The sequence below is a fragment of the Acomys minous genome, assembly GCF_964271855.1.
Source record: "Acomys minous genome assembly, chromosome: 16".
NCBI lineage: Eukaryota > Metazoa > Chordata > Mammalia > Rodentia > Muridae > Acomys > Acomys minous.
Genome location: NC_140498.1, coordinates 58,558,172 through 58,583,816, shown reverse-complemented (window position 1 = coordinate 58,583,816; position 25,645 = coordinate 58,558,172). Strand labels below are relative to the sequence as shown.

The 25,645-nt window shown below is 44.1% G+C and overlaps 1 protein-coding gene across 5 annotated transcripts; it reads left to right on the top strand.

Moving 5' to 3' along the window:
* The first annotated feature begins 2,528 nt into the window (after window positions 1-2,528).
* Window positions 2,529-14,713, top strand: RNF6 (ring finger protein 6). Of its 5 annotated transcripts, none has more exons than XM_084761751.1 (6): window positions 2,529-2,810; window positions 3,540-3,623; window positions 4,507-5,051; window positions 5,455-5,639; window positions 7,141-7,236; window positions 11,972-14,713. In XM_084761751.1, the coding sequence occupies exons 4-6, from the start codon at window positions 5,462-5,464 to the stop codon at window positions 13,717-13,719; spliced, it is 2,022 nt and encodes a 673-aa protein (XP_084617877.1). In that variant the 5' UTR covers window positions 2,529-2,810; window positions 3,540-3,623; window positions 4,507-5,051; window positions 5,455-5,461; the 3' UTR covers window positions 13,720-14,713. The 5 variants fall into 5 exon arrangements, with proteins under 5 accessions (XP_084617877.1, XP_084617879.1, XP_084617875.1 ...); XM_084761752.1 differs by lacking the exon at window positions 2,529-2,810 and adding an exon at window positions 2,961-3,156; XM_084761749.1 differs by lacking the exon at window positions 4,507-5,051 and having other exon boundaries at window positions 2,530-2,810.
* Window positions 14,714-25,645: the final 10,932 nt, after the last annotated feature.

Genomic DNA, 25,645 nt, shown 5'->3' with positions numbered 1-25,645 from the left:
ATAAACCAAACCAAAGGAGCCCCAAGCCCCAGAGACAACTCACTAGCATTCAGCTGAGAAGTCAGCACCAGACAGTTGGCACAAGTGGCCCATCCTGGCACCCACCCAGTGACTCCTCCAATGAAAGTGGATGATCCTGGGGGCTCCACACTCAGCCACCAAAACTCCTTAATGCAAAAAAAAAAAAAAAAAAAAAAAAAAACAGCTCTTGCCTCAGAAAAAAATAAGAGATCGTTTTGTCCCGGAGGCAAGCATGAGTGATCACAGCTTGGAAGACAAATATAAGGTTACTCCAAATACCATGCTCCATGACGGTAACAGAATCATGATGTCTTTATAGTAACAGAACAAATAAAATCAAGATACTTTAAAAAATACCTTGGTGGATAACCCGGGCATGGTGGTGCATGTCTTTAATCTCAGCACTTGGGAGGCAGAGACAGGTGGATCCCTGAGTTTGAGGCCAGCCTGGTCTATAAAGCCAGTTCCAGGACAGCCAGGGCTGTGACACAGAGAAACCCTGCCTGTAGAGGACGTAAGTTCCTTGGTGGAAACAGGCAGGTAGATTACAGAAAACCAGGGAGGTGTCTGCTGCGGGGCACAGATGTTGTCTGCACACACTATTCAGCTGTGAGTTGGTGGACGCTAGGGTACTTTCTGTACATTCCAAACGACCTGACCTCCTAGTCACAAAAGTCACAACGATTTTAGGTCACAACACAAAAAACGGCAACAAGCGGCTGCTGGAGATCAGGGGAGATATCCCAGTAGCACAATCATGGAAGTTTTAATCAGTCAGTCTGCCTTGTAGAATGTTTACCACAGGTGCAGCCCCTCCCCCCCACCCCCCACCCCCCACCCCCCACCCCCTGCCCAGTGGGCGGAACTTCAGTTCACAAGACCTATTTCCAGTATTAGAAAGAAATGACGGGGACTTCAATGTAAGACGGAAGACTACAGAATTGGCTTTATGTGTGCCTGTGAAGGACAAACTCAGAATAAGGAAAAAAAAATGACTATATCCTAAATTGAAATATATAAGGAAAGCTTTAGAAATGTAGGATGCCAAAGGATCCTGAAAAAGACAAAACAGCAACGGGCTACACAGAGACGTGAGCCTATCACTGCCTCAGCCGTGTAGCTCCCTAATGAAGTTGGGGGTGGGACTCCAAAGCTGCTCCAAGAAGGTAAGAGCCAAGTCAGTCAGTCTGCTCCTCGAAACAATGACAGAAAAGGGAAAAATAAGCTGGGCAGTGGTGGCGCATGACTTTAATCCCAGCACTTGGGAGGCAGAGGCACGCGGATCGCTGTGAGTTCGAGGCCAGCCTGGTCTACAAAGTGAGTCCAGGACAGCCAAGGCTACACAGAGAAACCTTGTCTTGAAAAACCAAGAAAAAAGAAAGGTAAAGGAGGGGGGGATAGACCCTTTTGGATCAATATTAAAAGGGAGGGAAATAAATCACCATGCAGGGGACCCTAAAACCAAATAAAAACTCAACGCACTTTAAAGCTGGTGGTCTCCCCAATTGGGAGTACTTTTCTACAGGAGAAAGAACTCTTCAACACTTGCCAATAAACCTCCCTTTAATTTTTGCCTTTCTCCCTCTTTTAATTATTTAACTGATGGAGAAAAAGAACCTACCTGGTAGCCAGTACCACCTTCTACACTAGCAAACATTAAGGCAATCGCCCCCAGACATGGTAGCATATTCTTGGGCAAAGGCAGGAAGCTCATCAGCTAAAGGCCTGCCTGGGCTATATGAGACCACGTCTCAAAACGCAACAAATTCATGCAACAACGAAAGAAAGGAGGCAATAACGAAAAGAGAGGAAGCTGGGCGTGGTGGCGCACGCCTTTAATTCCAGTACTCGGGAGGCAGAGGCAGGCGGATCGCTGTGAGTTCGAGGCCAGCCTAGTCTACAAAGCGAGTCCAGGACAGCCAAGGCTACACAGAGAAACCCTGTCTCAAAAACCAAAAAAACAAAACAAAAAACAAACAAAAAAAAAAACAAAAAACTAAAAAAAAACTAAAAAAAACCAAAAGCAAAACAAAACAAAAAGAAGAGAGGAAAGAATTACGCGTCATAGGAGTAACGCTCGTATTAATCCGTGATTAAGCCATTTGGCTGATGGGGGTGTCAGGAAAGGGCCCTACCAGGACCACAAGGTTAGGTAAGTTTGGTGTCACGTAACGAAAATAAGGAAACAGAGAGGGCAGAGGTGACAACAATGGTTAATAATGGGATTTTGAAATGCTTTCCCATTACAAGCACATTTCGTTTCCTTGTTCCAGTGAACTAACACAAGTGAAATGCTCAAACTGGGTAGTTACACCGGGCGGTGAAGAGCGAAGAACAGTTTGGGCAGGTCTGCTTTCCGCCAGACTTCGTCAAAGGGGCTCTGAGTAGGAAAAGAGGAGCGGGCATTTCCAAAGCTTGGAGTGGGAGCCACCGAGGGCGCTGTGAGCTTAGCCTGCAGCCCGAGGCAGCTGACCCTGCGCACTGCAGCAGCGGAACTCCGGCGCCTCGGCTCCGGCTTCCGGCGGGCGCCGTTTACAGACGCACCGGCGAGCCTCCGCGCGACGGTGGCGTGCCTTAGTTCTCCTATGCCCGTGAGATAAGGCCCGACACCGGACGGTCTTCTCTCCTGGGTTTCTCTCCGGCGGGTCGGCCCCAAGCAGCGGCAGAGATTCTGAGCTTCACGCCTCAGCGGAAGATTAGAGGGCGTAGCGGCCCTGGAAGGCTCGGTGGCAGAGCCTTCCGCCTCCTCACCTCCAGGGAGAGGACAACCGCGGGTCACCCCGCTGGAGGTGGGGGTCGTGGGGGGGGGGCGCAGGGGAGGGGACGCTGTTTGGTAAACGGGGAAGGGTCATCTCGTTGGTCTCGGTAGTACTTCCGGGAGACTCCTCGGAAAGCAGGACGTGCTAGGGGGGTGGCGGGGTGGGGGGTGGGGGTGAAGGGGCGAGCTTACCTTTATCCGATTGGATAACTGCTTTGAGCTTTTCCAGTTGCTCATTGGCCCAAAAGCCAATCTAGGTCGCAGGGGCAGCGGCACTTGAGGCTAGATTGAAGGGAGATTGGTTGGGTTCCTGAGTCCAGTTTGTATACCGGAGTGGGGCTTCCTCCTTCCCCCACCCCGGGACCTCCATTACCACGGTAAGGAAAAGAACCCGTTGCGGGATGGTGGGGGGGTGGGGGTGGGGGGCGGTGGACAAGAAAGTGAAGGTTTAGAAGTGAACTAATTTCCTCCCCTAACCCAGCTACGCCCTGATGGGAACGTGATAGGAAGGCCTTTGAGAAAGGAGGAGGCGCAGTCCTTGGAGCAGTGACACTGTAGGAGGAGAGGCCTTCTGGGAGGTTTTTGTTATCTGATTGTATAGGAGGCTCGAATTTCCTAGATAAGCTTATACTACTAGAAGCTTCTGGAGAATTTAGCTTGAGCTTTGCAGAGGAGGAGTTGGGAGCCCAGCAGCAGCTGTTCCTGGGCTTTCAGAGAGGCTGTTTACTGAATAATTCAATTTTTCTTTTTATTAATTCAGATGAGCAGCTCTCAAAAAAAGGCACAAACAACAGAAGAATGGACACAGTCTCATATGTTAAAACAATGTTAAAAGGAAAATAAGGTATTCATTTTGAATAATTTCTAAGAAGCTTGGCTAGTTTTTTTTTTTTTTTTGTCAGATTTATGCTCTTTTTTCCCTTTGAGACAGGGTTTCTCTGTGTAGCCTTAACAGTCCTAGACTCACTTTATAGACCAGGCTGGCCTCGAACTCACAGAGATCCGCCTGCCTTTGCCTCCCGAGTGCTGGGATTTAAGGGCATGCACCACCACACTGGCCAATTTCTACTTTTCAAAACATGTATTTTTAAAAAAATCATGTTATAACGGGGTGTGGTGGCGCACGCCTTTAATCCCAGCATTTAGGAGGCAGAGGCAGGCAGATCTCTGAGTTTGAGGCCAGCCTGGTCTACAAAAGCTTGTCCAGGATAGCCAAGGCGTCACAGAGAAACCCTGTCTCAAAAAACCTAAAGAAAAACAAAAGCAAAAACAAACCTGTTAGGCTGTGGCCGCTACATATGCTTCTTGCCAATTGTGGTCCTGATTACTTGTAAGTGGAAAACCTTTCATTTTTGATGCTATTAATTTTTTCTTTCTTTTGTGTCTTTTTGTTTTTGTTTTCGAGACAAGGTGTGTGTCTGTGTGTCTGCAGTCCTGGCTGTCCTAGAACTCACTCTGTCTGTAGACCAGGCTGGACTGGTCTTTCTTCTGAGTGCTGGGAATGAAGGCATGTGCTGTCACACCTAGCTAGCTTTGCATTGTAAAATTAGTTTGTTGTTTTGATTTTTTAGTTTTACATTGGGTTTTTTTTGTTTGTTTGTTTTATTTGGGTCTTTTCGAGACAGGGTTTCTTTGTAGACCAGGCTGGCCTTGAACTCATTATTCCCCTGCTTCTGGGTCCTGGGCCACCACCTGCCTGGGCTAGTTTATTTATTTACATTTTAAAGGTCAGATACATACCTGTCAGATTTTACAGTGAAGACCTCAGACATGAACAGCTAATAGGACAAGGCTGCTACTTTACCTAATGCTTAAGAAGTCATCACTGAGCCAGGCACAGTTCACACAGCTGTCGTATCTGAGTATCAAATTGGTGATCTTTTAAAATTTTTTCTATGTCTCTCAAAAGGCCTTCATCTTGTTAAAATTTTCGGCTTGAATTTTGCATGTTCTTTACTTCCTATCCAACGGGCTCCTGTTCCAACCAGGGCAGTTAGCACGTTTGGAGATGATGCTGTACTGAACTCCTCCCAGGACGGATCGTTACTATATATGACCACTGTCATCTCACTGCCCTTCTTAATTTTGACCACTGTGTCTGTTGAAGACTCAGAGTTGATCTCTCTAAGACTGTGAAAACCAACAGGAGACAATACGCCATGCATGGCTCTGAGGCTTGAGAGAGCGCAGGAGAGCTCCGACTGTCTGTATCAGGCCCTGTTCTTCAGCCTGCAGTGCTCAGTCCCAGGAGTTTCTGACTGGGGGGTCTACAGTAAGTGCTGGCCTCGAGAGTAGATTTCCTACCTTGATCACTCTATCAGGGAAGGCAACACTGCTTCCTAAGTCTTAGAGTATCAGTTCAGTAAGTCTATAAAGGCACTTACGAATCATAATTGAAGAGATTCTTAGTGGCCTACATAGTGAGTTCCAGGCCAGACGGGGCTTCATAGTAGGAGCTTATCTCAGTAAACAAAAAGCCGACTGTGTTGGCACACACCTTTAATCCCAGCACTCGGGAGGATCTCTCTGAGTTACTGGCCAGCCTGGTCTACAGAGAGAGTTCCAGGACAGCCAGGGCTACACAGAGAAACTCTGTCTCACAAAACAAAAATGAAAAACGGCTCAGCTATGCTAGTCCATGACTACTGCATTGAGTTTGTATGTGTTTTTTTAAGTCTCAGCATGAATCCGTCTAGACCTACGTTGGGTGGTAGTGGAGAAGAAGTCTCATTTCAAGAGAATGAGAGAAGATGGCAGCAAGAGCGGCTCCACAGAGAAGAAGCCTATTATCAGTTTATTAACGAGCTCAATGATGAAGATTACCGGCTAATGAGAGACCATAATCTTTTAGGCACCCCTGGTAAGAAATAGACACAGAGGGTTGGTTTGTTTTTCTTCTGTTATTGAAAGGGGGGATTTCAAAGAAAAGAGACTATCTTATCTCCCTTTGTGAGTCTAAGAATTAGTCAGTATAACAAGATCACTGCCTTCTGTGTTTCACAAATACGTGCGAACACTAGATATGTGGCCATACACAGAGGCCTACCTTAAAAAGCTAATGTAGGGGCTGGAGAGATGGCTCAGAGCTTGAGGGCACTGGCTGTTCTTCCAAGGGTCCTGAGTTCGATTCCCAGCAACCACATAGTGGCTCACAACCATCTGTGGTGAGATTTGGTGCCCTCTTCTGCCAGACAGAACATTGTGTACATAATAAATAAATAAATCTTAAAAAGAAAAAAAAAAGCTACCGTATATATGCATTAAATGTTCACATGTACAGTTCTCACCACCCTCCACTGCCATGGCCATGGGCTTTGAACCTAGGGATGTTTTGTGCGTGCTAGGCAAGCGTTCTGCTGCACTCTAGCTCTACTTCTCCTTCATGACATTTGTACAAATAAAATGTTATTTTGAAACTTAATTCTTAACTTAGTAAGGTGTAACATTCAGTGAGATAATGACCACCAAAAGTCCAGTGTAGTCTATACATTCATTTCCATGTGTGCATGCGCAAATATGTGTGTGTGTGTGTGCGCGCGCGTCTGTATATTTCCATGTTGGTGGCTCATATAATAAAATATTGGGGCACAAGCACTAAGATTTGAACATTTCCTAAAATTACTTTCTTTCTGATTTTCTTTTTGACTCTTTTTTTCTAATGCACATAAAGCTTATCCTTTTCTTGTTGTTGTTTTTAAATTTCCTTATATTTTTCTGTGTGTCTGTGGGCATGTGTGTGGAGGAGGAGATGTGTATGTGAGCACACGTGTCTGAGGAGGCCAGAAGAGGCTGACAAAACCCAGCAGGCCCTTGGGTCTTCTGGAGCTGGCATTGAGAGTGGTTGTGAGCTACTCCATGTGGATGCCGGGAACTGCTGAGCTGTCTTTCCAGCCCTAGCTTATAGGTTCTTACTGAGAGGTTTGTCTGTTTGTTTTTTGTTTAGTTTTTTTTTTTAAACCAAAATATTCTAGTTTCAATCTCAATTTTAATGAAATATTAATAAATGAGCTATAACCACATTGATGTGTATTTGTATCAAATATTATTAACTTCAGTTTATAGAGTGTGAAAATAACCGGGATTGTCTTCTGTGGGTTAAGATTTTTCAAAATGACTATTTACCACGCGCGTGCATGCACGTGTGTGTGTAAGTGTGTGTAAAGGTGAGTGTGTAGATGCTAGAGATCAACCATTAGGAATCTTTCTCTACTTCCACTATGTAAGTCAAGTTGGCAGTAAGTAAGTGGTTTACCCACTGAGCTATCTCACTGGCCCCCAGTTGCTAAAGTTTTGTATTTCATAATTTCTGGGAAAACTTGGTAATTTAAATTTTTTCAATGAGTGCTCTTTGATTGTTTCAGGAGAAATGACATCAGAGGAACTGCAGCAGCGCTTAGATAGAGCGAAGGAACAACTGGCGTCCCCGCCTGGCTCGGAGGGTGGGACAAGTGATGGAGGTACTGTGGCCTGACTCTGAGCGGCAGGCTTGCTCCTGCAGTAGAAGTGAACAGTCTTCTCTGTTGGCCGCGCTCTGCCAGTTGAATGGGACCTTCATTTGGATAACGAGTGCTGCTAAGAGCAGTCTGGTTAGGGACTAACGGGCAGAAGAATATACTGAGAAATGTTTCTCATACATAGTTTGTCTTCAGGAAGTTTATGTGAACAAAATATACATTGGCCCTTCCTCCAGCCTCCCTGAGACAGACCAGGGCCTGTGTGTGCTTGATAAGTGTTCTGCGTTGAGCTCCCTCCCCCAGCCAGATAGCATTCTTTTTAACCTTAGCACATACATACTACGTCTTTTTCTATTGATGTGACTTAAGAGACTGACCGTTAGGAAACTGGTTGCTGTTTTGTTGGCTTGCTTGTTACTTTATCAAGCAAACATGAAATCATATCTTGCAATAAGCAAGGTACTAATGAAAACCAATTCCAACTAAAGGAATTACAGACTTGAAGGCAAGCCCAACTTCCGGGCCCCTGTTTTGCTTCTACCTCTTCCCCCGGAGACATCCCTTAGTAATTTTGTTAGCCGTCAGCTGCCTGGGCTTCTTTTGCTTTACCTCCATAGGGACTGTGGTCGTTTCCAGCTTCACACAGATGCAGCTAACTTAAATTCAGAAAGTGAGATTTTGTAAGAAGTCACCTCCCCAAGCCTTCTGTCCCTTGTGTTCACCCCTCTGCTTACATTTTACCTCCTTTAGGCTCTTTCTCTCCTCTCCCTCCCAACTGCTCCTTTCCTGTCGCTTGGCTCTTAGGAACGAGAGGAAGTGTGGATCTACATCAGAGAGATCGGAGGCTCGGGAGTATGATTTACCTAGTTCTCTGGATAAATAGATTTTTTACTTCCTTCAAGTTTAGGACAGAGGCTTTCATTTCTTTTTTTATTTTGGTGTTTTGTTTTTGAGACGGGGTTTCTCTTATAGCCCTGGCTGTCCTGGACTTGCTTTGTAGACCAGGTTGTCATAGAAACTCATAGCAATCTGCCTGCCTCTGCCTCCCAAGTGCTGAGATTACAGATGTGCGCCACTGCCACCTGCCTATGAAGAAGGTTTATAAATTCTGTGTTTAGAACTGAGTGAGCCTAAGACCCCTGAGTTCATAAAATAAAAGCAGGAGGAGAAGTAAGAGAAATGGTGGGAAGCTGGATTATCCCTTCAGTTACAAACACGCTCGGCCATTAAGGCAGCTCGGGGGTTTCGGATGTAGGAAAGCTTTCAAGAATTCAGATGTATAGCGAACCCATGACAAATAACACCTTGGCTGGCCATGGTGCTTGCACGCCTGTCATCCCAGCACTCGGGAGGCAGAGGCAGGTAGATCTGTGAGATTGACGCCAGCCTGGTCTATAAAAGCGAGTCCAGGACAGCCAGGGCTACACAGAGAAACCCTGTCTTGAAAAGCCAAAATAAAAAAGAGTAGCAGTTACAATGTAAGGTTAGTAAAATATGGTTCCTTCAGGCTCCTGGCATGTCAGTCAGGTCTGAGGAAGGAGAAAACCTTTGGCCTCTGCCATGACTATTCTGTGTTCCCACTTACTGTTCCGTGTTCAGATGAAGACATTTTAGGAAAAAAAAATGTGTTGCTGCTTTCCTACCTTCATCAAATTTGGGTGGTGCTGTTAGAGTGGCTCCCTCCATGGTGGTTAGTGTCCCACTGGAAATACTCAGCAGCTGGGAAGTTGACAACGGCCTGAGGCGCGCATCCCTTCAACCTGCTGTGCAGGTCCAAAGGGACCAGATTGCCTTAGAGCAGAACATAACCATCGTCAGTACTGTTTGTGTCTTAGCTCTCCTTTTGTGTGTCTTGCTTTGCTGTCAGAACAAACCTGGCTTCATGAGGAGGGCTTGGGAGTCTCAGTTCCTCTCTGCCCGTGGAGCACGCTGACTAGAACTGGCCTTAGTTCTCCTTCAAAGGTCTAGTAGAATCTGTATTGCGTTCCCCTGGCCCTGGGTGTATGGGTTGGTTTGTTGGTTTCGTTTTAAATTTTGTTTAATTTTAGTTGACTTTTAATTACTACTTCCAGCTTATTTCTAGTTATACATCAGTTCAAATTATTTGTTTTATCTTGGTTTCTTTGTGACCCGTTCATTGCTCAGCATTGTGTTTAGTCTCCGTGAGTTTTGTGCTTTGTGCATTTTTCTTTCTCTTAGTATCTGGCTTTATGTTGTGCTGATTCAGAGCATGGCCTGTTACTTCAGCGTCTCCACAGTCACTAGGCTTGCTCTGTGTCCTCCTATGGGCTCTACGTACAGAGTACCACAATACACTGAGAGGAGAATGTGTCCTTTAAGGCTTGGTGGAATGTTCCATAGACGCCTGTTGGGTCCATTTGGTTTACGTTGTTAGCTCCAGTGTCTGTCTGTCCTGTCTGGACGACCTGCTTGTAGATAGCAGCGCATTATTGAGGCTCCCCGTTATTACCGCCTTGGGTTAATCTGCACCTTTACACTTAGCAGTCTGTTTTATGAGGTTGGGTACATGAGTGTTTGGTGTGTGTGTTTGTAGTTAGGTGGTAGATGAAAGAGTGTGGTATGACCCTTGTTCTCTCACCTGCCTAGTTTGGGTTTGAAATCTATTTGGCCAAGTCTTAAACTAGCTGCACACCTGCTTTTTCCTTCTTCAACTGCTTGCAGTCCTTTCCCACCCTTTCTCCCTAAGGGCATGTCTAGTTCTCGGGGTTAGGCATGGTTCTTGGAGGCAGCGTAAAGGTGGATCTTGTTTCCTATCCTAGTCTAGTCTCATTGGTGACCTGAGATCCATCCAGCTTTATTACTGGGAGATTATGTTAATTTTTGTCCTCTGGTGAATTTTGATGTTAAACATCTTTTGATTAATTATCCTGGTGTCATTTATTTATCTCTTGTGTCCTGTGCAATGTGTGTGTCCTTCTCTTCAAACTGAAATATTCCTTCCAGTGTCCTGTGCAGCCCTGGCTTAGTGGCCACAAATTGGTTTACTTTTTTTATTATGGGACATTTTTCTTCATTTATAGAAGAGTTTTTGCTGGGTATAATATTCTGGCATGTATGGCCTTTCAAAACATGGGTAATGCCTTCCCAAGACCTACTGGCTTGAGTGGTGTCTACCCAGTAGCCGGCTGTTACTGTGATGGCCCTGATCTTTTGCAGCGCCAATACCCTGTTCTCTGCTGTGTCACTTCTCTTCTGGCCTGGTCCTTTAAGGATATCTCTCATGATTTGGGAAATTTTTTCCTGTGATTTTATTGAAAATGTTTTCTATTCTTTTGATTTGGAATTTTCTTTCTTTATGCCCTAAACTAAAGATTCAGTTTTTTTTCATGGTGTCTAAAGATCGTACATGTTCTGTCCACTCTTCTTCTCCTCCTCCTCCTCTTCTTCTTCTTCTTCTTCTTCTTCTTCTTCCTTTTCTCATTTTCTTGGAGTGACCCAATTCCTCTACCCTGCCTTCAAGTCCTGATGTTGCTGTCTTTTCCAGGTGATCTATTCTGCTTGTGAGGCTTTGCACTGAGCTTTTCATTTCCAGCTTCATTCAGATGAGATTTTTCTGCATTTTTCAGGTTCTGTTTTCATGGTGTCTTTGTTTCATTTAGTTATGTGTGTGTGTCTTTTGGGGGCTTTTCCTTTATTCCTGCTCTCATCAAGTTCATTCTGTGTCCTTGCCCTCTTTAGATTCTTCTCTTTTCTTTTTCTTTTTGGTTTTTCGAGACAGGGTTTCTCTGTGTAGCCTTGGCTATCCTAGACTCACTTTGTAGACCAGCCTGGCCTCGAACTCACAGAGATCCATCTGTCTCTGCCTCCCGAGTGCTGGGGTTATAGGCGTGTGCCACCACGCCCGGCTCCTCTTCAGATTCTTTGAGCTCTTAGATTGTGTTTAATTCCTCTTTTGACTTCTGTGCCTGAGATTTTGTCTTAAGTGGTCCTCCTTGGGACCATTTCGCTGATGGAATTGCTAGGGTTTTTTGGAACAGACATAGTCTTGGTTTTTCTTACACAGTTTGCTTTTGCAGTGAGCGCTGGACATCTGGCGTTAGGTTGTTAGATGTGTCTTTCGCTGTGTGTTTTCAGTACCCAAGGCCGGAATCCCATGTAGGTCTGAGTACCCAGGGGAGATCTGAGGTAGTGGAGCAGAAGGGCAGAGGCTCCTCAGTTAATCTACCCTGGGCCAGCACCATGGATGGCGGTGGCTAGTGAGGCTCTCAGAGCAGGAGAGGTGGTAGAGCCAGGTTGAGGGGAGAAGTTGCCTTATCCAGTTGGGGCTACAGAATAGGATAGCTGACCAAGGGGAGAGGTTGCTTTATGGAGTTCCCCACAAGTCTGGGCTGGACCTGTGGACAAGGTCAGCTGGTAAAGGCTACTGAGTCTAGAAAGTAGACTTTTTCTTTAAATGTGTGTGTGTGTGTGTGTGCACACGCACGCGCACACATGCGCACCCGATTTGTGAAAGGCAGTTCTTTCACCATGTGGGTCCTGGGGACATCATTTACGCTTGGCAGCATGTGCCCTTACCCACTGAGCCAAAGCATATACCCAGTATTTTAATTTCTGTAGTGTGTATATATTTCTAGAAAGTTTTTTTTTCATTTTTCATTCATTAAGGTAATGTAGATACTGTTTAATTCATCACCACTGTCTCTGCAGTGCTTTAATAAAGTTCTCAAGTCTTAGCATTATAGAAATTTACCTTAAGTTAATTTGACTTATTTTCCAGACTCTGCAAACCTTAGGGAAAATCCAGATGAAGATTCTCTGCTACGATGGCTGAACACTTTTCGGCGCACTGGAAATGTGACTCGAAGTGGACAGAACGGGAACCAAAGTTGGAGGGCTGTGAGTCGAACAAACCCAGATAGTGGAGAGTTTGGGTTTAGCCTGGAGATCCACATAAATCCTGACAACAGAGGATCTGAAACTCACGGGGAGGGTCAGACGGACATTCCTTTGTCGGGTGTCAGCAGAGCTCATAGGCAGCAAAGGTCACCTAGCCCTGTGGCTAGGCGAACGAGAAGCCAAACCTCCGTGAGTCCCAATGGCAGTGTCTCCCGCGGTCCAAGGGGTAGGCGTGGTGCAAGGGGGCAGGGCTCTGCACAAGGCCGGTTCTCAGAACTGGGAAGGTTGAGAAATGGAGTCGGAGCATCACTTGGCATTCCCAGAGTTAGTGCCCCTCGCACTGGTGCCATCAACACCCGTATAAACCAGTCAGATGGAAATAACCTCAGGCAGAGCACACGGCAGCGGTTTGGAGCGGCACACATTTGGGAAAACGGGGCTAGAAGTAATGTTACAGTGAGGAACACAAACCAAAGACTAGAGCCAATAAGATTACGTCCGGCTTTAAGCGGTAGAAGCCGGTCCCCAGTTCAGAGACAGAATGCTACTGTTCATCATAATCCCCAAAGGCAGAGTAGACCGCTACAGCAAGCTGGTAGAAGCAGGTCTGGTAGGCAGAGAGGGGTAACTCGGGTCATCTTAGAACAAGGTCCAGAGCGCAGAGGTACTGACTATGCCCCACTGTCTAACTCGAGGCTTGTGTCAAGAATAACCGTAGAAGAAGGAGACGCCAGCAGGTCCTCAGCGGCCACCCAGCGCCATCCGGCAATCACACTAGACCTGCAAGTCAGGAGGATCCGTCCTGGAGAAACTAGAGACAGGGATAGCATTGCAAATAGAACCCGATCCAGGGCAGGGCTGGTGGAGAGTACAGTTGAAAGCAACAGTGGGGGCTTTCACAGAACTATATCTCACTTAGAGCGGTCAGGTGTCCGCACCTATGTGAGTACCATAACAGTTCCTCTTCGGAGGATTTCTGAGAATGAGGTGGTTGAGCCATCCTCTGTGGCCCTTCGGTCAATTTTAAGGCAGATCATGACTGGGTTTGGAGAGCTGAGTTCTCTAATGGAGGGGGAGCCTGAGTCAGAGAACCAGAGACGTGGTCAGCGTTTACCAGAGCTCTACCTAGAGCTGGACAACGTAGCTGCAGCTAATGACAGCGGTCAGCAGGGTAGCGGTTCCTCACAAGCCAGGCGGGCCCGAGAAGACACTGCTGAAACGCGGGGTGGCCGTGAGCCTGCCGCAGCCCAGGCCCGCAACAGTAGCAGCAGAAGCAGAAGGCAGTTAGGAAGGGCAGACAACGTGGTGGAGGCTGGGACGTTACCCATTCTGCGCCTTGCTCATTTCTTCTTACTGAATGAAGGTGATGATGATCCAATTCGTGGTTTAACCAAAGAGCAGATTGACAATCTTTCTACACGGAGCTATGAGCAAAGTGGAGTTGACAGTGAGTTAGGTAAAGTGTGTAGTGTATGCATCAGTGACTATGTGGCTGGGAACAAGCTCCGGCAGCTGCCGTGTCTGCACGAGTTTCACATTCACTGTATTGACCGCTGGCTGTCAGAGAACTGCACCTGTCCTGTCTGTCGGCGGCCAGTCTTAGAATTTGGGGCTGTAAACAATGGCTGAAATGCTGAGCTCTGGTCAGTGCTGTCTGTATGTTACTGGAGCCTCATAGTCAAACACGTTTCTTGAGTTACTTGTGATGAGGTAACCAAGATGAAAAACCTATCAGATTATAGTTTGCACTATTTTTTGTGTGCTTTTTTAAAAACTTGTTACAAAGAGGTTGTTTATATAAAATTTAAAACGCAGATGTTAAATTATCCAAAAGTAAAGAATAGTTAATATTGCTAGAACCAAATAACCGTTAAAATGTTTTTATTTTGGTAATTTTGTCATGCTAAGCACTTTTGTACCTGCACAACTGAGTATGTTAGGAATCTTGACTGTTTCTCTGAATACTGCAGTAGGCTTTGCTGGGATTTTTCAGTTTCAGCTCAGTGCTGTGTTTAGGCGCTACAGTCTAAGTCTTTGGTGACAGGCTGAACGTCTGCTAGATAGACTTACTTGAAATGGTAACTCGTAGCACACTGTATGTGTGGGTGCAGGTATGTAACTATGGTGAACATATCCAGGCTAAAAACTACAAGTTTGAGACTTCAACTTCGGGGCTTAGACGGCATACTGGCACAGTGTCAGCACTGGCTAGACCATCTCGAAGAGGAAGTGAATTACGAGACAGTTGTAAGTGGAGGCTGTTTACTGAAGCGTGTCTGACAATCTGACTTACTAGAACGAGCGATATATAATAATGAACTCGGTATTTCCTTATTCATAAGTGGAATGTGGGAAATTTTATGACAGATAGTTTAAGTTTGTCTTTCTGTGACTTTTTTTAGAAGTACAAACACTTCTTGGGGTTAGGTAGGGTTTACAGCATGCTTGATTTCTCAAATTTAGTTTTAAAATATAAAATACTTTAAAGTCTATTAAGTAGTGAAATGCATAGAAAGTATGTTAGTTTGGATGCCAAAAAGCTCCAAATAAAATGAAAGCCTTTAAAGAACACAGAGTTTATATAAGCATAAAGTGTGCATTAAAGTCTATTTCTACCTGGAAACGTTAAAGACTGTGTGAACTCATTTCCCTCTGCTGTTCCTCTGTGGCTTACTCACCTCCAGATACTTAGTCCATGCTAGGTGGCAGGTGCGGTGGCAGAGTTCGCTAGGTGACAAGCAGACCAACTCCCTGTCTTCATGGAAAAGACATTTGCTCGTAGAAGGAACACATCAGTTTTTACTCGATGTTTACTTATGAATATATGACACAGGTTTCATTGTGTGTGTGGTGTACCACTTGGGCAAACCGCAAGAAAATGCGTCCTGGGAGGTTTAGAAATGCCTCCATGTTCAGCTTTTCTCCTTAGTCAGTGGTTATGTCCACTGCAGACGGTTAGTTGTATGCCCAACAATAAATAACAGGGCACACTCACCAAAGGGAAAGATCCCCGTAGAAGTTAGGACTTTGGGTTAAATAACTTCTGCAGGCTCGTGGGCATGGGTCCAGGAGGGTTGATCTGGACCTGGTTTGAAGGCCTTTATGTATCACACTAATGAAGGAATTTTCATTTCATTGTGTAGCTGCTAGATGACATTAGCCCTTGATTTTAATGACAAGTGTCAGAGTAACAGAATGGAGAGACATGGAGCCAAAGAAACCAGAAAGCCAGCACTATTTGGGCTGTGGAGATATCAGTAAAGCACTCTCAAGGAGGCCATGAGGGCCAGAGTGGAGTCCCTAGCACCCGTAAAAAAAGCTGGGCGTGGTGGTGCGTGCCTTTGTACTCCTAGGGCTGTGGGGACAGAGACAGACAGATGTCAGGGAGAGATCCTACCTCAAAGTAAAGCAGAGAGCAGCTAAGGAATATACTTACTAAGTTGACCTCTGGCCTCCACATCATGGGCATGAATGACACACAGAACCATAAAATCCAAACCAAAATACCATCATTTTGTCAGTTTTCTGGCTGATGACAGTACAACTAGGAAGAAAGCATTTCTTCTTTTCCAGAAAGACATTATTTGGTGTCTGAGGTGAGAACCAGTCACCAGCTGAGTGGAGGAAGGAGCGCTGCCACACCAGATACAGGGATGCCAGTTTAGATGCCTCCGTGGACAGCCTCAGCGTTCACTCATACAGTCAGTGTGTCCTTTCTGTGGGCAGAATCCAACATCTGCAGCTTATACGGAATGTTGCAAGTTTTACCTCCTCTATCCCAATTATTTTTGGAAAATTAGAAGAACAAACAGGGAGAGTAGTGGTAAAAAGAAAGAAGTTGGGCATGGTGGCGCACGCCTCTAATCCCAGCACTCGGGAGGCAGAGGCAGGCGGATCTCTGAGTTCAAGGCCAGCCTGGTCTGCAGAGTCCAGGACAGCCAAGGCTACACAGAAATGCAGTCTTGGAAAAAAACATACGTACATACACACATACATACATACACACACATACATACATACATACATACATACATACATACAGTGGCAGGCACTTACAGAAACAAAACAACAAAAACCCTGGTATTTTGTTGGGCATAATTTTTGAAACAAGATCTCCCTGTGGATTTGTCTTCACAATCCACCTATATCAGCTTCCCAAGTGCCGGAACTGCTGGTATATACCCTCCCCCCCCCCACCCCCCACCCCCCACCCCCCCAGTCACCAACTCGACTTGAGTCAGTTTCAGGATGTGATGATTTTAACAGCATAGGCACTTGAAAGCACATCAGGATCACACCAAGGGGAAGTGATCAAAAAGCAGGCAACAGAGTCCATGGCAGAGACAGCCCCTGCTCCTCTTACTAATTGGAAACCTGAGCTGCCCATCAGCTGCATAGGTCCAGTCCATGCATGGTCCTTGTTTGGTGCTTCAGAGTACACAAGCCCCTCTGGGCCCTGGTTTGTTGACTTTGTTGGTCTTGTGGACAGACTCCACACACCCCTCCCCCGCACAGGGTCTCTCTATGTAGTCTTGGCTGTCCTGGACTTGCTTTGTAGGTCAAGTAGATGAGATTGGCCTTGAACTTGCTCACCTGCCTGTCTCCCCTGGTGCTGAGATTACAGCATTGCCACTGTGCCTGGCATAGACTTTGTATATGCCCTTAGTAGAAACAAAGGATACAGTTGATGTTTACAAGATAAACAGAGTACACAGGATTGATGTCTAAGCCTAATTGTTAAGCCAAGCTTCTATGTGCTTGGCTGATTTTTGGGATGCAGATACTCGGGTGTCCTGCGAGCTTCGCTGCCTGAGGGAGTGCCTTTGTGTCTCTGAACCGAAAGGCCCACAGTGCCCCAGGAGCCATGGACTCTGACCTGAAAAACCCTTGACAAATGGCTCTGAAGGTACTAGACCAAGCCAACTTCATGACTTTCTGCGCACACTAAGACAAATATTTAACATGAATCCATAATCCAAACATCCAAAGCTTCCATTTCCTTTTAAAGATATTTAATTTTTTATTTTTGTGTATATGAGTGTTTTGCCTGTGTGTGTGTGTGTGTATGTGTGTGTGTGTGTACCTGGTGTTCATGGAGGCCAGAGGAGGGCACTGGACTCCCTAGAACTGGAGTAACAGTCATAAGGGGCACATGACCAAAAAGGCCTCCACCCTCAGGAAGAGTGTCAGTCGAAACTAGTTGATCTAAGTCTTTGGACTCTAGACTCGTTCTCATAGAGAAAGAAAATTAATAGTAGTGGTGGTGGTAGTAAAAAATTAAATAAATAATAATAAAAACATCTTTTCTATTTTGATTAGGAATACAACCATGAGAAAATAATACTTAACATCTGTAAGTGATTTTTGTTTGTTTGTTTGTTTGTTTGTTCATTTGTTTGGTGTGGCAGGGTATTCTTGTCCTAGAACTCAGTATGTAGACAAGGCTAGCCTCATACTCACAGAGATCCACCTGCCTCTGCCTTTCAAGTGCTGGAATTAAAGGGACATACCACCCACACCCAGCTGATTTGGGCTTCATAAGTAACATAAGAACCTGCTTAAAGATAAATGTCTAGAGAGCAGATGACGTCGTTGGGTGGGTTACCAACTGCAGTGAATGTTGGCCTATGCAACATCTAGAAACAGGAGAGAGAGGACAAGCATCCTGTGTCCTAAGAGACATTGCCTGAACCGTTAGAGAGAGCACTCTCTCTGCATCACATCTGAAGAGAATTGTATTAGTCAGGGTTCTCTAGGGTGACAGGACTTACAGAATGAACATCTCTCTGTATGTGTGTGTGCCTATATATTCATTATACATATATAATAGATTCATAAAATTTAGATTTGTAAAACCTTATTAGGTTTAATAAAGGTTTATTAAAGGTAACTTAAAGGCTGTGGCTCAGCTAATCCAACAGTGGCTGCCTGTGAACAGAAAGTCCAAAACCTAGTACTTGCTCAGTCTACAAGGTTGGACAGCTCAGCTGGTCTCCAGTAGACACTAGGATCCCAAAGAAGCAGGCTCTAATGACAGTGGAGGAGTGGACTTGCCAGCAAGGCCAGCACAAGCAGACAGCAAAGGCTTTCGTCTTCGATGGCTTCCAGCAGAAGGTGTCTCTAGAGCCAGAGTAAAGGCAGGCCTTTTCCCAGCCCAGAAGATCTGAATTAACGGTGTGTTTCTCTCCCTCAAAGACCTGAATTAGAAGTGGATCTTCCTACTTGAAATTAAGCAGAAATATCTCACAGGTGTGCCCTCCATTTTTAGATCTTAGTTAATGCAAGATGTAGTGGAGCTGGCAACCAAGAACAGCCATCACAGTAGTAACGGTGGTAAGTGCTGAGTTTATTTGTTGACAAATTTTCAAGGAAGGGTGCTGGCAGTGTGTTTCTTTCCTATTGGACAATGGGAAACTTCTCTCATATTGACTCATGCAGCTTCTACCTGATACCCTCCCTGAAACGTAAATTCTCCTCTACCTCAAGCCCAACCTTCTATGTTTCGAGTAGCAAAACGCAGAGAACAGGGCACAAATGACATGTCACAGCATGATACATGATCACACCTTTACCTTCAGATTTGTATCTAGGTGGTGTTGACTTCACGTCTTACACATTTGTGGGAAAAGTCCATTACTCAATTTGGAAAAAAATAGAGATACTTAGCATCTAATATACTGGAGTAAGGAATGGAAATAGAAGAGAAAGTGTAATGAAAATCTTCACTGTCTTACTCACTTATTAGAAATCAAATACAAGGTCAGCTAAGCTCCAGGATCCACTGGTGTTTATTTCTGTTCAACTCAAAGTGATGTTAACAAATAATTATTTTTTCTAATACACCAGAATGTAAAACAATCATGATACGGGCTGGAGATCTGGAAGGCACAGCCTCACACTCATGGCGCTGTGCTACCGAATGTCCTCCAGGGACATCATGAAACAACAACACAAAGTTTTGAATGGGAGCCTGCCATGAACTCCTGACAAGAAAATAAAATGCTCCATCCATCAAAGAAAACACTGCTCAATAAATCAAACACAGAATTCCTGTATAACTCACTAATTCCACTCCAAGTGCCTTCCCAGAAAACATGAAAACAAGTGTTCAGCCATACTTTCAGATGCCATTGTCCACGACAGCATCACTAACAACATCCCAAATCTGGAAATAACTTCGAATGACTACCAGATGGTATGGGATATGGTTTGTCTACAGAACATGGGATTGGCATCAAATGGCTCTGATGAATGTATAGTGTTAGACGGAAGAAGCTAGTCACTAAATTTTACATATTCTGTGTATGGCATGTTATATGTTTATGGTACACCTAGATTAATAGGCAGATCTACATGGACAGACAGTGATTTGGTATTTCTTACAGCAAGGCGGAAGGAGAGGCAAGAATGAAAAAGTGCTGTTTTTGTTGGTTGATAAAATGAAATTTGGCAGATGGATGTGTGTCATTTTGCAGAATTTGGAATACTAAGGTACATACATTATACAATCGATACCCATTCAGGTTTTCAATCAGCAACTGCCTTAAGTCTTAAAAGGGCTGATTGTGTAATTACCCATTTATTAGAAAGAATGACAAGCATGGGAATGCCTGCACAAATTAAGAGTGGCAATGTTCCTGCGTATGTGTCCCTTAAGATGAAAAAATTCCACTCAGGAGGCAGAGGCAGGTGGATTGCTGTGAGTTCAAGGCCAGCCTGATCTACAAAGCGAGTCCTGGACAGCCAAGGCTACACAGAGAAACCTTGTCTCAAAAAACAAAACAAAACAAACAAAAAAGATGAAAAATTCTTTATATATTATAATATGAAGACCATTACTGATATACTTCACAATCCTACAGGGTAAGCAATTATAGAAAGAGCTAATTGAACCTTAAAAGAAATGCTTATAAAACAAAAGGGAAGGGTAAAGAGCCCTCAGGGACAGATTAAATAATGCTTTGTTGACTTTAAATTTTCTTAATGTTGGTGATGAAAGGACAACATCTGAGAGACACTGGGTTATAGAAAAAAACTGAGGAACTAGGACAATCAATATCCTATAAAGATCTATCAACAATAAACTGGACACCTGCAATAGTTATGAGATGGGGACGTGGTTATGTTTATGTTTCTACAGGGAGTGAAAAAATATGGTTACCGACAAAACTTACAAAGATTAGATCTGACCAGGAAAGACCTCTTAGTACCTAAAACATGAGTGTGTTCTTATAGCAAGGTAATCTTAAAAGCTACCTGGTCCTTATAGCATGACATTCTTTTATGCAGCTTGGAGATCTAATGCCCTCTTCTGGCCTGCCGGTGTACATGCAGGCAGAGCACTGTATACTTTGTACACCTTGCATGTTCTGTATATATGTACAAATATACCTATACTAATAATTTAAAAAATTTGCTTATTTTCATAACAAAAAAAATAGAGTAATAATGAAGTCAGAGCAAGTAGCCTGGGTGACTCAACCTCGAAGACTGCCTCTGGAGCAGTGAGCAGGGTGCCTCAGCTACTGTTTCCTCAAGAAACTGCATGCATATCAACCTTAAAGGGGCTAGACTGAAGGATTTATCCCAAAAAGACTGGACAGAAACAGATACAGCTACCTTTTCCAGTGCTTGGCCAATATCTTTGTTTTTTTTCAAAGGGTACCAAAAAGATGCATATACCCCCAGACAGCAAAAAGTAATTTTGAGAGCAGGGCACCCCCATTCCCAGTGTGTGGGGTGGGTGTTTTTGGTTGCCTAGTGGGGTTAGTTGTAAGTTAATAAAAGTTTCATTTAGGGATCTTTCTTTGATCCTTCTTTCTCTCTTATCTTTCTATCCCATCTAACATTAGGGAAAAGGGGGGATGTGTGGAAGGAATGTGGCCTTTCCCTAGACTGAGCCCTAGGTGAAAGCAGTCGTGGGTGACTTGACCCCATTGAGACCCCACTGAGATAAACACCTGTGATGACTGAGATAAGCCATAAGGGCCCAGGATGGAAGCCGGGGACCCAGCTATTGTATTGCAAAATGATATCAATGGGAGGAGGGAACCAGAGCCTGACAGCACTGGGCAGTGGTGATGGGGATGTTGCAGGATTCAGGAGCTAGTGGCCAGCACAGGGAGGAGGCTGTAGGTTCTGGCCATGCACGTTGCACATTCTTCCATCGAGTAGAGGACCTGCGAGATTCCCGGAGAATTACGCCATCGGATCCGCCAAGAGATTCGCCCCGCAGAACTGATTCCCAGGAGGTTTCATTCTTGTTCTCCTTAATCTCCTTTCCCTCCTACTTAGGATAGCTGGGTTGTAAGGGAGGTGCATTTCTTTAATAAATTCATAATAAAGTTTAATGTTTAAGGAACCAGAGCCAATAGTCTCCTTTTCCTTGTCAGAGCTGCCAGCTCTAGCTGAGAGGAAATGGTAGTTGTAAAAAGGGATGTCAGTCCCTTTCTTTCTTTGAAGCTAATTCTTTAAGGCAATTCACTACAAGCCAGGAATTTTTTTTTAAAAGATTTTATTTACTTATTTTATATGAAAACTCTATTTGCGTGTATGCCTGTACATCAGAAGAGGATATTAGATCACATTATAGATGGTTGTAAGCCACCATGTGGTTGCTGGGAATTGAACTCAGGACCTCTTAACCACTGAGCCATCTCTCCAACCCTCAAGCCAGGAATTTGATTAACAGAGCAGAGAAGAAACTTGGCCAGTTTTTCTTTACGTATAGGGTCCTGTAGAGCATACCCAGTCTTTACAGCTGGGATCAACACAGCATATCCTTTCTCTCAGAAGTTCCCACAAACAAATTAATTGCCTGGGGCTGGGAAACTAGGCTCAAATAGCTGGTAGAGGCTTGGGGCAGGTTAACCCTTTGTGAACCAAAAAGAAAAGGAGAAAAATGAGGTCTCTCTCACACACATTCACTCAAAAACAGAAGAACAAGAAGTTTCAACCAATGAATTCCTTCAAGCTTACATATGATGATAGAGTTGATTTCAGCTAGCATCTCCTCTATAGAGACTACAGTAAATCCAGGCTGCCCTTGGAGAAACCTCATTCCTGACTAGCTGCTGTGGCCAATGTTGTGCCCAGGTCACGAGACCCCCCAAAGACCACCAGGACCCGATACCAATGCAATACACATAGAGCCCTTTAATTTTCTACTCGAGCTGGACTCTGACCATCACCAATGCAGTGATATCCAGAAAGAGCATCGAACTCTGAGCTGAGGGTAAATTTATAGGTTCCTTTCCCTCCCAGTGTGCCTGAAGCAAGGGAGTTCCAGCCAGGCTAGTGCCAATTGGTTGAGATATGAAAGGGTTATTATGCTTTAATATAATTGGTTGTTTGTGAGAGGGCGCCAAAATCACAAAGGGTTCTGTTTTTCTTTGCTCTCTGTCTGTCTCTGTCTCTCTCTCTGTTTCTCTGTCTCTCTCTGTCTCTGACTGTCTCTCTGTGTCTCTGTGTCTGTCTCTGTCTCTTTCTCTCTCTCTCTGGGCCAGTTTCCTAGCAACCTTATCTCCTGTGGGTGGAAAGAATTCAACAAGACTGGTTGCTGGTTCCTCCCTGCAGCTGGCTAGATTATCTCCTGTAGGCCCATTTCTTAACCTTTGTCCTGGTAACCCTGAAATACAATTTTAGTTCTTCTAGTATCCCAGCTGTTTCAATCGCACCAGTCTGTACATTCACATAAACAAACAATCAGACACACAGACTTATATACATATTTACAGCTCATGGATGAAGCAAATTCTAGCGAGCCTCAATGTTTATGTATTCAGTTCTATGTATACCCCCTTTAGTATGGAGTCCTTACTCAGCATTTAGCATAATGGATTACATGGTATTCTAAACAAGATGCATTCCAATAAATTCATGGTAGGTACAGAGCAATAATAATTGATATCATGTGTTAACAAAGTCCATAGTTAAGGGCATATGGCAAGACAACTGTTTATAGGTCTTCCCATTAAGAATTTCTTTAACTGTCTCTGGTTCTACCAGTTCATGAAAAGTTCAAACCAATAATTTCTAGATGCCCTACTGCACACCAAGACACACTGACTTAAAGGAAAGTTTACCTTTTGGACAATAAATCTGTCTCAGGTCTAACTTTTCTCTCGTGTGATTTATGTACCTGGCATCTTGGTATCCACAGAGGTTTTTTATTGCAGCTTTAGGCTTTCTATCAACAATCTAGCGTCTTAACTTCTAAAAAAAATTTTTGGATCAGATTAGGAATTCTATAAAATTATGAAATCATTAACTCATCTGAACAGCAGTACATCTTCATAAAGATTCGTAGGTGACCTGTTCAGCCACAGTGGGTAAATGCTCAATAAGTACCCCTTTCACATTATGCCAGATTTTTGAGAGATACGGGATAAAAAAAAAAGGGGGTGTCAGCAGAAGGAAGCAATTCTGGGACACAGTCTCTGAGTGACTCAGACCTATCTCTAGTGCAGAGCTTGCAAGAAACACTAAGTTGCCTTCCAGGAAGCCCACATGCCTAGTGATCCCCACCCCCTCTCATATAGCCATTGACACTAGGGAGCAACAGACTAGGATTAAGGCCACCTGAGTTAACGGAGTTTCTTAGATCTTGTCTCAGAAACATTTCCCTACAAGGCTGGAGGTGGAGCTGTTCTAGAATGAACATTCCATCCTAGGGATAAATCACTCCACACCTAAGAGGTGAATAAATGAAAATCTCTTTAATGACAGCATAACTCAGCTCCAGCTAATGATGAGAGGTGCAAGCTTAGCACAGATTTTGCATTCCATATATGCTGCCATCCCTAAGTCTATTCTAGGTTTAGGCCCCAGGTTATACTTGGAACATCTTAAATATGGACAGAAGACGGCAAGCCCAGCCTCTAAGGCACACGGAGATTTACAGAGCAAAACTATCTTCTAAATCATATATTATGATCTAAAAGATAAATTTAAAAGATTTTTTTCAGTGCCACAATTCTCATACACAAAAAGGTATAAAAAACCCACAAATACATAAAATATCAAGTAAAAATCATCTATCAGCACTGTGGTCGCAGTTATTAGAAAAAGGCTGCCTTGGCCTCAGAGCAGGCTATTTCAAGTGAAGGCCACAGCTGCTTCTATGCATTACCAGTAGTTAATTTTGACTAACTTTGACTGCTGTCTGTATCATGGCTATGACATTACTATAGAGAATTCCATTTTTAAGCTTTATTTTTATTTCAAGTATATGCATGTGTCTGTGTGCAGGACCTTCAGAGGCTAGAAGGGAGGATCAGATCCCTTGTCCCTGGAGTTACAGGAGCTAGTCAGCTACCAGGAGGCTTCTGAAATGGAACCTGTGCCTTCAGTTATTTTACCTGTTGCGCTGTCTCTCCAGACACTTAAAAAATTATTTTATACATGTTAATTAAAATATATTACATCATTTTATCCTGTCCTTGTTTTTTCTCCATTTCTTTTCAAATTCTTCCCTTCCAATTTCTTCCTTTTATGTATATGTAATATATGAATAAAACTTGCTGAGTAATTTCTGTATAGTTTCATGGACGAACACTTTGCATTGGATATGCAATTAGGGACCTCATTTCTGCCTGAGGCTAATTCTCCCAGTTGCAAGGGAGAGTTGCACCTGCCTCTACCTCTGTCTCCCAAGTGCCAGGAAGTCATTTGGTTCAAGTGACTTCATGGGCCCTTATTTGTGTTTAAACACTATTTATGCATGTGCTGGTATGTGAGTGTGCACATGCCACAGTCCAAGTAGAGAAATCAGATGAACATTTGTAGGAGTAATATGGGTCTCCCAGACATTGAAATCAGGTCAACAGGCTTAGCAGCAACCAATTTACTCACTGAGACAATTCTCTGGCATCCAGCTGTGTTTCTGAGAAAGTGTTACAAAAAATGTGTTTAGTCTTAAGTATAAACTAACACAATCAAAAAAGGTAGCAGTACATCATTTTCATTTGGAAATTAAATTTATTATTTCAAATTTTCCTGATTTCCTCCATCTTGGGGTGACAATATATTTACAATCTGAAAAGAAGACAATATTTTACTGATGTAATGATTCAACTAGTATTATTTGAGCATCACTGAGATGACTCAGTGGAAAATGTCTGTGGTGTTCAAGCTGGAACTGACCTTGATCATCATATAAAAATGGCCAAATAATGCCAGGCATGGTGGCACACACCTTCAGGAGGCGGAGACAGGCAGATCACTGTGAGTTTGAGGACAGCCTGGTCTACAATGTGAGTCCAGGACAGCCAAGGCTACACAGCGAAACTCTGTCTCAAACACCCCCCCCCCAAAAAGGCCAAATAGACCCCACAAATTGCCACATATCTGTCATGGCCTGACACCCCATAATAACATTACACATACACACATTTTTTGCTGTTACAGTATTGTTCATAATGAGGTAAATCTCATTGCTGTTATAGTATCTAGCATCTATAGGTAAGTACCTTAGAAAGCAATACTTCAAGACAAAGTACCAAATGGGAACATGAAGAGGCATGGAACGTCAAATGATATATGCATATCCACAACA

Excerpts from the sequence above, each read along its gene's own strand:
- RNF6 (XM_084761753.1), top strand. The coding sequence starts at position 5,462 with ATGAATCCGTCTAGACCTACGTTGGGTGGTAGTGGAGAAGAAGTCTCA. Across the intron at positions 5,640-7,140 it reads TAATCTTTTAGGCACCCCTG|GAGAAATGACATCAGAGGAA; the intron begins GTAAGAAATAGA and ends TGATTGTTTCAG. Across the intron at positions 7,237-11,971 it reads GGGTGGGACAAGTGATGGAG|ACTCTGCAAACCTTAGGGAA; the intron begins GTACTGTGGCCT and ends CTTATTTTCCAG.